Source organism: Monodon monoceros, unplaced genomic scaffold, assembly GCF_005190385.1.
Source record: "Monodon monoceros isolate NGI ecotype Baffin Bay Population unplaced genomic scaffold, NGI_Narwhal_1 Super_Scaffold_3, whole genome shotgun sequence".
Lineage (NCBI taxonomy): Eukaryota > Metazoa > Chordata > Mammalia > Artiodactyla > Monodontidae > Monodon > Monodon monoceros.
The window spans coordinates 55353930-55367152 of NW_021703780.1; the positions used below are offsets into that span (position 1 = coordinate 55353930).

General features: G+C 55.5%; 1 protein-coding gene across 13 annotated transcripts in view; it reads left to right on the forward strand.

Annotated features, from left to right (window-relative positions):
- Window positions 1–2682: 2682 nt before the first annotated feature.
- Window positions 2683–13223, forward strand: part of VILL (villin like) — a 36151-nt gene continuing 25610 nt past the window's right edge. For 5 of the 13 annotated variants that reach the window (XM_029244154.1, XM_029244152.1, XM_029244155.1 and 2 more), the window contains exons 1-5: window positions 2683–2835; window positions 3982–4228; window positions 4767–4945; window positions 12866–12932; window positions 13100–13174. In XM_029244154.1, coding sequence (XP_029099987.1) covers window positions 4112–4228; window positions 4767–4945; window positions 12866–12932; window positions 13100–13174 — 438 coding nt within the window. In that variant the 5' untranslated portion in view covers window positions 2683–2835; window positions 3982–4111. Of the gene's footprint in view, window positions 2836–3925; window positions 4946–5387; window positions 8301–12294; window positions 12470–12865; window positions 12933–13099; window positions 13175–13223 lie in introns of those variants that run through there. The other 8 variants (XM_029244160.1, XM_029244162.1, XM_029244161.1 and 5 more) reach the window with 7 other exon arrangements.

Below are 13223 nucleotides of genomic sequence, written 5' to 3' on the forward strand. Positions count from 1 at the left end.
TTTCTGATAAGCCGACTGTTCTCTCTTGAGAACCTGTGCCCTCAACCCACCACCACGCTGATGTGGCCCGAGTCCATCTCTTGGTCTTCTCTTTTGAAGCACAGCCTATTTCTGAGCCGAGGGTTGGGGAAACGCATCTAGATGTGGGACCCATCGCCCAGAGCCAAGGAGAGGAAGGGCCCCCTCCCTGAGCCGGGGCTCCCTTTGCAGCCTTTCCCAGTGAGATCTTTTAAGCAGTGCCATGTTCCTCGTTTGACAATAAGACAGTCTATAAAGTATTGCTCTTAAAGATAATTTAAAAGAACCCTTTCATGTTGGCACCATTGCCTTAGTCCTCTATGGGTCGGGCCGGAGTTCTGGTGGGAGTGACTGGCACTGAGAAGACTGGAAAACGGTGGGGGGCGGGGAGCTGTCAAAGTAAAATTTCTTTTCTGCTTTCATTCATAAAATAGTGAAGCCAGCTGCCAATCACGTCCTCCCAACAGCACTTTGGTCTGCAGACTGCCGTGCTTTCAGAAGAGAAGTAAGTATTCAGGGGTAACCAGGTCTCCCCATGCTCTGAGTGTTCCAAACCCAGTAATCCACATGCCAGTTAAAATAGAAAGAGCCCCTTGCAAGGCATGACTACAGAAAATAACAGTTACGTGGCAGGTCTGCACATGCCATACACCTTGATTTGGAAAACTAGTCATTAAATGAACCCACTGCCTTAAATGTCTTGAATGTTGCAGTCAAGTGTCTGACATGTGTTGACATCCACACAGAAATCAGTCCTGATGAGAGCCTTAGAACCTCACCTGTGCCCCCTTCTTTGTTGGCATCCCAAGGTCTTATTTGGAATAGGGGGCAGAGAGGACTGAAATCCTAGAATATTCCAGGGGAATCAAACCTAGGAGTCGTGCCCCACTTCCGATGGAGTGAAGACACTTGGCAGGCTTGAGCCAGACACTTCACCTGGTCATTCCTGAAACCGTGAGCACCATTGCACTGAGCCAGTGCAGAGCTGCCGGGGGTGGAACCCAGTTCCTGCCACCACAGACACAGAACGTCTCAGGAGGGCAGCGGGCCCTCGGAGCATTCTGGATTCTGTGCACCTTATTTGACCCCACTCCAAAATTCCGTTCTTATTTTAACCCTTGATTCTGCTTTATGTACATAATCAAAATATCTATATCGATATATATATTTTTAATCATCTACATGTAAATGAAGCAATAGAATTCTAACATAAGGCCAAGAAATGAGATGAATGTTTGGGGTTTATGTTTTTTAAGGTAAATACGGGTATTGTTTTTAATTATTACCTTTTATTAAATTGTGGGCTTTAAAACCTAATGAAACCTATCAGCTATTTCTCTGTGCCATATACTTCCCATTGTTACCAAAACACCCCCCAACTCTTTAGCCAAATGAGAAATCTGACCTCTTGAGTTTCCATGGTCCTTTCGGTACCAGGTTAAAATATAGTCTCCTGGAAAAATATTTTTTACATTAAGATCTGGAACAGGATTCTGTGGCTCGTGGACTATGATGTTATCACATCTCTGGCCGGGCCTTGAGTGGAGGTGCCCAGGCACACCTGAGGTTGTTACCGCTCTGTCTTCCATTGCTCTGGAATCCTACGTGTTGGTCCGTGGTTTCACCCATTAGCTGTTTGTAAACAATGCATCTGTATCCTAAAAAGAAGCACCACATGTCATAGCTGATGGTTGACGGGGAAACTCCTTTGATGTGGTGCAATTTTGATGAGATGATTTTGGAGACATGAGGATGCCCTAATGACACTGATTTGTCATGGTTGCAGCATTTGAACTTGTATAAAAAGGAAATCTGTATAAGTCTATAACCTGGCAACATTTTTATGACCCTGTATATTAAAGATGGCTTTCTCATAAAATCCAGAACCACACAGCCCTATGGTCAAACACTCGTGACGTTTGTGCCTCTGCTTTTAAAGGTGCTGTGATGGACAGTTGGCATGCCAGGGTTCGAGAAGAGTGGATGGTTTGAAGTGCTTGCATATACCTGTGCAAAATCAACTGGCTGCCTCTGTTCCTATTTTACTGTAAATTTGATGGTATCTGTTCCTGTTCCATTCTCTAGGGAGCTTCTCTATAGACAAACACACACACGCACACCCCCAAGTGGTGGAGATGCTGGTGGTGTCTGGGTAGTCATGGATTTCTGTTGGACATTTGAATGTGTAAACAATCCAGCATCACTGGGGAAATACTACATGTAGAATGTGCACGTTTCCAGGGCCGAGCATTGTCAGTCAAGAGATTTGCAATGATTTCCTTCCTGCCAAAAATAAATACATGAAACTGCGCTCCCTTGTGGGTGGACTGCTTCTTAGCACCTCTCCTCACTCTGTTCTCTGTTCTCTCCCAGCTGCACAGCCTCACACCGGCACCTTGGGTCTCCCGGTGCCCCAGCTTCTGAAGAGCAGGGGCCAATGGGAGCAGGATCTCAGGAGCCACGGACCTTGACTCCAAGGGGAGCTAGGAAACCACTCTGCCCAGTGTTAGGACCCTGGCTTCATCTCCCCAGACAGAAGTGGTCTGGCTCACCATCCTCCCCCAAGGACTCCAGCCCTACCAACAGGCTTCCAAGTGCAGCCTGAGGAAACCACAGCCCACACCCCAGCCCCTCAGAGCCACAGGCATTGAGTGTGGTACCTAAACCCATAGCCCTCGCATACGCTGGCTGAGGTGCTGTGGTTATCAGATGAAGCATGGCAAAGGACCCAGGAAGAGAGTAAGGATATCCAAAACAGTTTTCTTGCACTGGGACATCCAGAAACATTGCCCTCAGCCAGCCCCTCTGTATGAGAAGGTAAGGGGTGACAAGTTCCCCGCCCTGCCCCTCTGCTAGGAAGTCCCGGCAGAGCCTTGGGCACAGCCTCACCACTCTAAGAACTGTTTCTTCATAATGATACCTAATTCAGATAACAGAAAACACCAGGGTCAACAATCTCAGCAGATAGGTCTTATCCCCATTTTGTGGATGAGAAAACAGAGGCCAGTGAGACAATGCTCTGCAGTCTATTTTGTCTGTCACAGGGATACAGGGTTCTGCCAGGCATGTATATTCATCCCAAACAACACAGGGCACAGTGTTATATCAGGCCAGGGAACCTAATATTTACCCAGAGACACACCCCAAACCCCCCCACCCCCTAGTTAGTCTGTGCCATGCCCCTAGGTGCCCTCTCTGCAGTAGAGCTCCTGGCCAGCCAGAGCGGTCACCCCAGCTTCCTCCCTGGTCTGGATTCCTAGGCTGTGTCCCTCTCTGTCCCTCTGTCTCTCCTTTGCTCAGCTCCCTAGCCCTCTCCCTCCCCTTGGCTTCTCTGGCATTGCCCCCAGGCCCCACCTCTGCATACAAGCAAACAAATGGTTGAGAACTGTCACTGCCCCTGAAGCTGGGTTTAAATGGTCTGGGGTGGACTTGAGGATCTGTATTTTTAAGGGCCCTCAGGTTTCTAATGGGCAGCCAGAACTGAGAATCACTGGGTTAGGAGAGGGTGCTGTAAGGGAGGTGTGGGGTGGAGAACCTAGAGCCCACATAGCCTCCTCCCGAAGGCCTGAGGGTCCAGTGTGTTCTCCTTGGAGATCAGGCTAGTGGCCATGCCAGTTGGTGAATCTGGGCCGTGAGCAGCCTGTTGATTTGCAGGCAGCCCTGGCACAGGAGATGTGTGCCACGCCAGCATCCCAGGTTACACAGACTATGCCGCTTATCTATAAGCTCAGCAGACTGTCTTCCCAGGTGGGCTTTCCCCAGCCACTCCTCCCCAGCCTCCTACCCGGGTCCTGGAATACAGAAGTGATAGGTGCTCAAACAAGAAAACATCAGGAGGTGAACTCTCAGTATGCCAGGTCCCAAGCAAGTGACCTCTTGATGACCTGTTCCCTTCCCACCTATTCAGAGGACCCGTGCCAGCCCAGCTCTCTAAGGGTGGGCATCATATTTTTACGTGCCCAGATGATTCAAAGGTGCAACCTGGACTGAGAACCTCCACTCTGGCTATGGAAGAGAAGAAAGTCCCCCAAAACTCTTCCAGGCCTGACACCTCCAGGTATGGCAGAGGAGCTATGGGCAGGGCTTAGGGGGAATGACATATATTGCTTTACCTGAAAGATGTTATGTATTCATTGCAGAAAATTCAGGAAACTCAGAAAAGTACACAGGAAACACCATATGGACACTGGGAGTCTTTCCCAAGGCAGGGGTGAGGAGGGGATCCCAATAAGAGCCCCAGCTGCCTGACAGCTCCCTGCTTTTACAGTGAGGTGGGGAGCAGAGTAGCTACCCCCACTTCACATTGGAGCAGTGGATCGCACAAGCCACCGGGAACACCTCACCTGGCGGGAGGAGGGGGTAGGGAGGGTAACGTCCTGGCCCCAGCTGTGTCTAATTGGGGTGGTGCACGGGGGCTGCGCAAGGCCACGCATTCCCCGCCACGGAGACGCAAGGCATCGGCACCTTCTCGTTCGCAGAGACCTAGGGCTGTTCTCTGGGCCGTCCTCGGCCTCGGGCACTCCACACGGCTCATTAGAGTGGTGGCCCCCCGCAGGCACAGGACAGGCTCCATCTCCTCGGGCCCTGGCCGTTCCCATGGCGCCCTCGGGGGAGTCGCTCTCGGACCGTGCGCGCCCCGGTTACTGTGTCACTGCTCCTCCGCGGCCTGCAGCCAGGTTGGGGGCGGGAGGGGATCCACGCGGGCCCAAGGCCGCTCTCCTCAAGGGCGTAGGACCGGACGTTTCCAGGTCCCTGGAATCCAGGGATTCAGGGATCCAGGACACTGGTCAGGCAGCCCCGGCCCAGGTCCTGTCCGCGCTCCGGAGGGGCGCCCCTCCGCCACCTGGGACCCGGTCTCCACGAGAGGCAACATCCTGCACCTGTCTGGGAGGGACTCGGACGAAACCTGGGACACCAGGACGCCGAGGTGGGAACCAGAGCGCAGGTAACGTGGGGGCGGGGCCTGCAGGGGCGGGGCCTGAGGCGGGGCTGGCATCCAGCGCCTGCCCCGCCCACCCCAGGCTCTCCGACGCCTTTGTCAACTTTGGTGCCGAGGGGGCTGGGCCTTCGGAGATAAGCCGGCGCTGGGGGGGGGGGGGGGGGGGGGGGGGAAGGGGGGGGGGGGGGGACCCCGGGGGGCCGGGGGGGGGGGGGGGGGGGGGGGGGGGGGGGGGGGAGGAACAGAGTAGCGCTGAGAACCCTGGGAACCTGCGGGGCTGCGGGGCGAGGGTGGAGGCGGGTCGCGGCGTCCCGGGGCAGGAAGAGGTCAGTGGTACGAGGGGGTCATGGCCAGGTCGGTGCTGGATGAGGCAAGCCAGGCTCAGTCCCCTTCTGACTCCAAGCCCGGATCCGTGGGAGGGTGGCCGAACCGGAGGAGCGGTTGACAGAGCTCCATTCTTGCTCCGGAGGATGAAGGGAGAGGCCGGGTACCCTCTTGTCCTTGTAGCATACTGGCTGCCTGTGATCACTGCTCTGGGCCTCAGTTTCCTCTCTCTGTGCCAAGGGCTTGATCCCATGGAGCTTGTCCACACCAGACACAAAACAATGCTGCTCATCTGGACCCCAGGCCAGGCCCTGGGCCCACTGCCACCGCTCCGGGCCTCGGGTCACAGATTACAGGGTGGGGCGGTTCTGGAGTAGGGCAGTTATGAGAGACTTCCTAGAGACCCAGAGAAGTCTAAGGGGAGGGGCCTTGGAGAGGTCCTTGTGCCCCCACCCCGCACTAAGCTGCTGAGGCTGCATTGTGCCAGGTGGGGTGTCCTGCCCACAACGAGGGCGGAGGGAGGTGCCATTTTGGTTGAGTCAGGAATGTGGAAAGGGAGCCATGGGAAGATGTAGGGGAGAGGCTTCCAGGCAAAGGAAACAACAAGTGCAAAGGTCCAGACACTAGAATGAGGTCCGCGTCTTAAGAGACACAAGAATCCTGTAGCTGGAATGTAGTGAGAACTGGGGACAGTGATAGGAGATGCAGCCAGAGGGACAGGCAACTGGGGATTTGATTTTAGGGAAGCTTCTGGAAAGTTTGAAGCAGGGGAGTGGCATGATCTGATTTATGGTTGAAAGATCCCTCTGGCTACGGCGGGAGGATGGATGTAGGGACGAAGGAGATGGAGAGAGGAGCTCGTGCTGCCAGTTGGTGTGAGAGGCTGCTTTCCAGAGCAGGGCAGGAGTTGTGAGAGGGCTGGCCAGGCTCAGGGGCCCGGATGAACCAGCCGCTGGCCAGTCTGCTGGGTGTGAGGGGAGAATAGGAACCCAGGATGGCTCCCAGGTTTGGGGCCTGAGCAGCTAGATGTTCCTGCCATTTCCGGAGGCTGTGAGGAGGTAGATCTGAGAGAGGCCTGACGTGGATGTCAAGTGTAAGGGCAGACGTGCCAGGACACATGGGACGAGATAAAGGAGACAGATGGAGGCTGGGGGAGTTCGGGAGGGGTGGGAGTTGGGGTCAGAAGAGAGCGTTTCCATGGTGTTTACAGCCTGGGGACTGGAACTTGGGAAAAAAATAGAAAGGAGATGGCGAAGGAGCGGAGGCTTGTGCCTGCTGACATTTAAAGGCCCCAAAGGAGGCGGCCGGTGCGGTGGGGAGAAAACTTGGGCTGGGGGAGGTTTCAAAAGGAAGGGTTGGTCAACGGAGTTCCTGGTTGGTGGAGGGGAAAGGTAAGTTGAAGACAGGGAGCCAACCCCCAGCTTGTGGGCTCTGGGGACTAGGAAAGGGCCATTTCCAGGGAATGAAGAACAAAGACCAACCAGGGTGGACTGAGAGAGAAAGTGAGATGAGGTGGGGAGAAGTGACTGCATGTGATTTTGCTGAGGCCCAGACAAAAGGAGTCGGGAAACAGGTGTGCACAGGCAAAGAGGTGGAGCCAAATACAGGCACCTCACAGGCACACATGCACAGTCACAGAAAGGAACAGAGGCTCAAAAAGGCATTCTCCCACACACGAGGTCAGACACACAGACACACACAGGGGCTGGCCAAGTGCCTTGTGACACGGGCCTCCCTTCACACACAGGGACCCAGTAACTCTCTCTGTTAAACACAGTCACACACCAGCAGTAGGTCCTCCTGGGCACAGCTGGACCCAGATTTCCTGGAATCCCCTCACCCTGTGACAGAGAGCAGTGGGGGTGAGGACTGGACATGGGGAAAGGGTCTTGGGACCAATGGCAGCTTTATTTTTCTTAAGGGATTTTTAAAAATTAATTATTTATTCATTTATTTTTGGCTGCGTTGGGTCTTCGTTGCTGTGCACGGGCTTTCTCTAGTTGCGGTGAGCAGGGGCTACTCTTCGTTGCGGTGTGCGGGCTTCTCACTGCGGTGGCTTCTCTTGTTGCAGAGCACGGGCTCTAGGTGCGTGGGCTTCAGTAGTTGTGGCGCACGGGCTTAGTTGCTCCGCAGCATGTAGGATCTTCCCGGACCAGGGATCTAACCCGTGTCCCTTGCATTGCAGACGGATTCTTAACCACCGCGCCACCAGGGTAGCCCCTAGTGGCAGCTTTTAGCAGTGTTCCCGCACTGGAAGGGGCATCCACACTGGCTGCACCGTGGCTGGGACTGAGGCCTGTGGTCTAAGTTAAGGATGGCCGTGCCCCTGGAGGTTCTGGAAGGCTCTGTTTTCCAGCTCTTCCCCCACCCCACAATCAGGAAGGAAAGGAGGGGGCAGCCTAGGCGTGGAAGCTGCGTGTTCCCTGCAAGGGCTGGACTGGCCTCTCCCACGATGGGTATCAGGGCTCCCTGGGGAGGGCTGTGCCAGGCAGCGAGCCCAAATTGGGGTGGGGAGGGCAGCAGAGATGCAGGAGGGAGCCCTGGCCACCTTCCCCCACCTTCTGAAGTGACCTGGGTCTCGCAGAGCCAGACTGCCGACCCCCCCGAACCAGCCTTGGCGCTGCTTCCTCCTAAAGTTTGCTGGGGTGGCCTGGCCTTCTGGAGGTCGGGGATCAGGGACTCTCAGAAGGGAAATCACAGTGGATTCCACACCCCACATCTTGGTGCAGCCCAGGCCTCCATCCCCCACTCTCTCTGGCCACCGGTACCCTGGAGGTGAGGCCTGGCAGTCCAGCCAGGGGAAGGGGTTGGCTCTCAGAGAGCTGGGTTAATATTTGTTGACTGACTAACTGATTGACTAAGTGTGAATGCCCCAGCCCGACAAGTGCTGGGGCGTGTCCTGCTGGGCGGGAACAGGGATTCAGTTACAGTGTTGGGGAGGGCAATGGGCAGAGCCTGGCCCCGAGCCAGGCCCAGCACTGCCCACAGGCAGGGTGAAGGAACGAGCAGTTTCCAGCAGGTAGGCCGGGCAGGGAGGAGACTGGGGGGCCAGGGTGGGGAGGGCCGCCCCAAATGGGGTGTACCACGTCGGGTCACTGGGCTCGGGGCTGCCGAGGGGCCGGCATAACTGGGAAGGCAGCGAGCAGCCCAGCAGGTGAGGACACTGGTGGAGGCAGGGAGGCTGCGACCAGAGCGATCCTCAGGGGCAGGAAAGTGTCAGATTTTCTATGGGGTGGGGGGCATGTCTGTCTCCCAAAGTCCATACACCTGGGGCCGGGGCCCTGTCCCTCCCTCCCACTCCAGCAGGCAGTGCCCCCCGCCCCCTTCCTGGAAGTCGGGCAAAGTGACCTCAGGGTCCGCCCCTTCGCAGGATCCTCAGGAGGCGGAAGTTACACACCTAGGGGAGAAAAAGGGGCACCAGAGGAGGGAGGAGGCTCTGGGTAGAGGGAGGGGTGGGGGGTGTGGAAGGAGGGGGCTCCGAGGGAGAGAAAGGGGCCCCTGGGTGGGAGGAGAACGCGGGGAAGGGAAAAGGAGGCCAGGGGAGAGAGAGTGCATTGGGGAAGGAAAGGGGTGTGAGAGGGCAGCTCCAGGGGAAAGAAGGGGGCATCTGGAGGAGGAAGGGAGCACAGAAAGGGCGGAGGGGCAGTCAGGAGAGAAGGGGGCACTGGGGAGAGGGAGGATGCATGGGGGGAGGAAAAGGGCACCCAGTAAAGGAGGGGGCACCAGGACAGAAGGGCACGTCAGAGGAGGAACTGGACATCTGGGAGAGGAAGGGGGCCATGGCTGGAGGGAGTGAGCCCCCAGGGAAGAGAAGGGAGCTTCCAGTAGGAGGAGAGGATACCCGGTAGAGGGTCCCCACTCGGGGTGGGTAATGGAAGGGGAAGAGGGGACACCCTCGGGTGGGAAAGCCTGGTGGGTCAGAAGGGGCACTCTGGGGAGGGCAGGGGCCTCCTGAGGGAGAAGGGACTGCCTGGAGGAAAGAAGAGGGTGCTGGGGAGATAGGGCCCCCACCCTTTGAGCATCCCTTCTCCATCCCCCCAGAATCCAGTTGGAAGACAGGTTACATGGGATGAGGCCTCAGGCCCTGGGAGCCTGAGAGTTTGGCTCTGCAGGCTGGCACTGGATATGCGGGCACCCTCCAAGCTCCCTGGGGATGATGCTGTCCCCACCCCGTGCAACCAGCCCAGTCCCAACTTCCTGGCCACAGTCTGACTTCCCTGCCCCACAGGGAGCCCTGGTGACCCCTGTGCTGAGCCAACCAATCTTCCTGTCACTCTGTCACTATTTCACAGTTACAGCTCCTAGTCTGTACCTCTGGTCACTGGCTGCCTGTGCCCTGGTGGTTGTCACTAATCACTGCTTCTGCCCGTCACCGCCGAATGTCACTACCCCTGTCACTTGATGTCACCACGTGTTTCCTGTTGCTTGAGACCACCATTACATGGTCACCGTGTCTGCCTGTCACTCATGTCACTGTCACAGCAACAGGCCATCACTGCGACAGCAGTTCTGGGTGCAGTTAGTGCATGTGGTGGCCCCCTTCTCTGTCCGCTTTCACTCCTGCAGTCATGGGCTGAGAACCTGCCAGGTGTCAGGTAGCAGGAGCCGGCAGTAAACCAGGAGGACAAGCCCCTGGCCCCAGAATCCAATGCTCTAGTGAGGGAGGCCAGGCCATCAGCACACAGGGTCTCCAGTACGGGTTCGGGGGGCGGCTCTAGCCCCGGCTGGAACCCCCTCTGCCCGCCCTGTTCTGGGCAGCTCCCTCTTCCACCCCACCTCACCCCACATCCACGGCCATCTTGGCCCTCTTTGAGAGGGCTGGGTGTTTCCCACTGTGAGCTCACCAGGGCCTGGGCCCGGCCTGGACAAAGACGTAAGGAAGCTGGGCCACTCGGTGCCACCTGTCACGCTCTGCCTCTGATTCTGTAACTTTGTATCTCCCCTCCCACTTCATTTCCCCTGATCATGCAGGGTCAAGGTTGTTCCTCCTGCTGATATAGCACGGCTAGAGTGGAGTGGAGAGGGGAGGGGAGAGGAATGAACACCACACCAGGGCCACTAGGAGTGAGAAATTCAGAAAGAAGGGACTTCTGGGTCTATTGGGCAAAGCAGCAGCAAGAAGGAAAAGTTGCAGCTGGCAGGATTTAGTTTACACGTCGAAAGAATTTCCACGGATGAAGGAATGACCAAACCTCATGCAGAGGTTTCTGAAGGAGGGATGCAGGGAAGCCCGGGGTCGTTGAGAGTCACCTGCCGACATGAAACAAAATCCAGAGCCCCCTTCTTCCCCATATCGCTCTCATTCCACGCTTCTCTCTCCTGTGCACACTCAGAACCACAGAGCACGGCAAAGTTGCTGTTTGCAGAGCCAGTGGCTGTTTGCAGTCTGTGTGTATTAAGTGTTCAGCTGTGTTTCAAGAATTTGAGAATGTTTTGGTCTGATCTATGCCAACTGCTCATGTCAGCTAAGCCTGTCACTTGCTGCAGAGTCTGTCATCTTCAGAGACAGTCCGTGTGTGCGGAGTCTGTCCTGGGTTTGCAGAACATGTGTCTGATCTGCAGAGCTTCTTTCTGTCCTGAGCCTGTTTTGAGAGTGTCTTTTTTCAGAACCTGGGTCTTTTTAAACAGTCTGTCCCTCTTTCTTCATGGATAAGATATGCTTTTATTGCAGAAGCGGCCCTGAACGCAAGCCTATCCCTGTCTCCGGAGCTTGTCCCGCGGCCTTGGCTGGGACATCTCTTTCTGCCTAAAGACACCGTCCCTGTCTATAAAGCATTGTCTGTTTACAGTTCCTGGCCCTGTCAGCAGAACCTGTTTCCTCTGCAGGGAGTATCTCTGTCTCTAGGCTCTGTCCCTATTCATAGAGTCTTTTCCTATTTCAGAGCCTATTCTGTCTGCAGAACCTGAGCCCTATTTGTACAGTCTGTGACATTTTTCAGGGCCTTTGCCTATTTGCACAGCTTGTCTCAACTTCCTGGATAGAAATTCTTGTCTGCTTGCAGGCTCTACTCCTACGAAGAGTTTCTCACCTGCCATGGGTCACTGTGTCTGGGAGCACCCCTGTCTTTCGACAGAGCACATCCCTGTTGGCAGAGCCCATGCCTGTCTGCACAGTCTACTCCTAATTCCATGTGTACTTGTTAACAGAACCTGTCCCTATTCATGGAGCCTTTATCTCTCTCTAGAACTCATCCTTTTCTAAAGCCTGTCCCTGTTTGCCGAACCTGGGCTCTCTACAGAACCCAGCCCCGTTTTAAGATCTTGCCCATGTCTGGGGCATCTGTGCTGGAACATGGAGCTGATTTCCTGGCCGGCTCCTTTCAGCACATCCTGCCCTCTCTGAAGACACTGTCACTGTTAACAGAGGCTGTCTGTTTGCAGAGCCTGTGTGGGCTTACAAAACCTATCCCAATCTGCCAAGTCTCTGTCTATACAGGCTTTGTCTGCAGAGCCTGTGTCTTTTTGCAGAGCCCGGATTGCTCTGCAGAGCTCACGATTGCTTGCCCAGGCTGTTCCGATCTCCATGTTTGCAGGATTTGAGGCTGTTTCCCAAGGCTGTCCCTGCATGCACAGCCTGACCATGCCTAGAGAGCTTTTGCCTGTTTCAGAGCCTGCCTCTGTCTGCCAAGCACTTCTCTGACTGGTGATGCTGTGTCTCTTTGCAGAGCCTTGCCTATCTACATGCCTGTTCATATCTGCAGAGCCTGTCTCTTCTGCAAAGAGTCCCTGTCTTAAGGGTTTGTCCCCATCCACATTTGCAAAGCCTTTCCCAATTCTGCAAAACCCCTCCACACCTGCAGAACCCGGGACTGTCTGTAGAGCCTTTCTCAGCGTTCATAACCTTTACTTGTTTGCCCAGCTTGTCTGAATTTCCCTGGGTCCAGTCTGTGTCTCTTCACGTAGGTCATCCTTACAAAGGTGGTCCCTGTCAACAGAACTCATCTTTGTCAGGAGAACCTGTGCCTGTTGCATCCCTTTCCTGGGTCTGAGGAAGCTGTCCCTTTTCTCTGCAGGTGCTGTGTCTCTTTGCATGGTTATCTCCTGTCTGAAAGACCTACGCCTATTCGCCTTGTGTGCAGAGCCTGTCTTGTCTACAGGATTCTGTCTCACTTCAGGAGCCTGCCCCTGTTTGCAGAGTCTGTCCCTGCCTACAGCACCTGTTGTGACTAGCAGAGCCCTCGCCTGGCTGTAAGCCTATCACTGTCTACAGTGACTGTCCCTGGCTGCAGATCCTGTGTCTGTATGCATAGCCTGTTTCAAACGCCCTGTCTGTTTGCAGAGGTTGTCCGTAGACTCAAAGCCTATCATTGTCCACAGAGCTCAGCCCTGTTTCAAGTACACAAGCACAGACGACAAGGCAGGTCCCTGTTTGCAAAGCCTCTGTGCCGACGTCTGCAGTACCCTGGTGTCCTGGTGTGCTGGCCCTTTTGTTTACGCAGCCCTCCTCACGAGAGGCACAGGCTATGATGAAGGGTCTTTGGAGAGCTGTGCGTGGGGAGAGCTCTTGCTTAGAGCCCAGAGTACAGGCGGCCAGGGCCTGAGGACTCTGGCTACTGTTCCCTCCCTCACTCTTTCCTGATCTAGGATGGACACCAACAGGGGCCTCCCAGCCATCGAGAGCCACAGGGACCTCCACATATGGATCACTGAGGTGAGCTGCACGACCAGACAGAAAAGCTGGTGATAAAGACAGTGTGCAGGTCTCTGAGACCAGTCTTCTCCCGCTCCCCACTCAGAGCTCCCTCCCCCTATGCCAAAGGGTCATGGCTGGGAGGAACAGGGTCTCCCAAGTTGTCACTAGGCACCCTCCTCTCCCAGAACCTGAAGATGGTGCCGGTCCCCGAGCGGGCTTATGGGAACTTCTTTGAGGAGCACTGCTATATCGTCCTGCACGTGAGCACTTCAGGAGTCTGGGGGGTGGGGGGTGGGGTGGCTGGCCCTT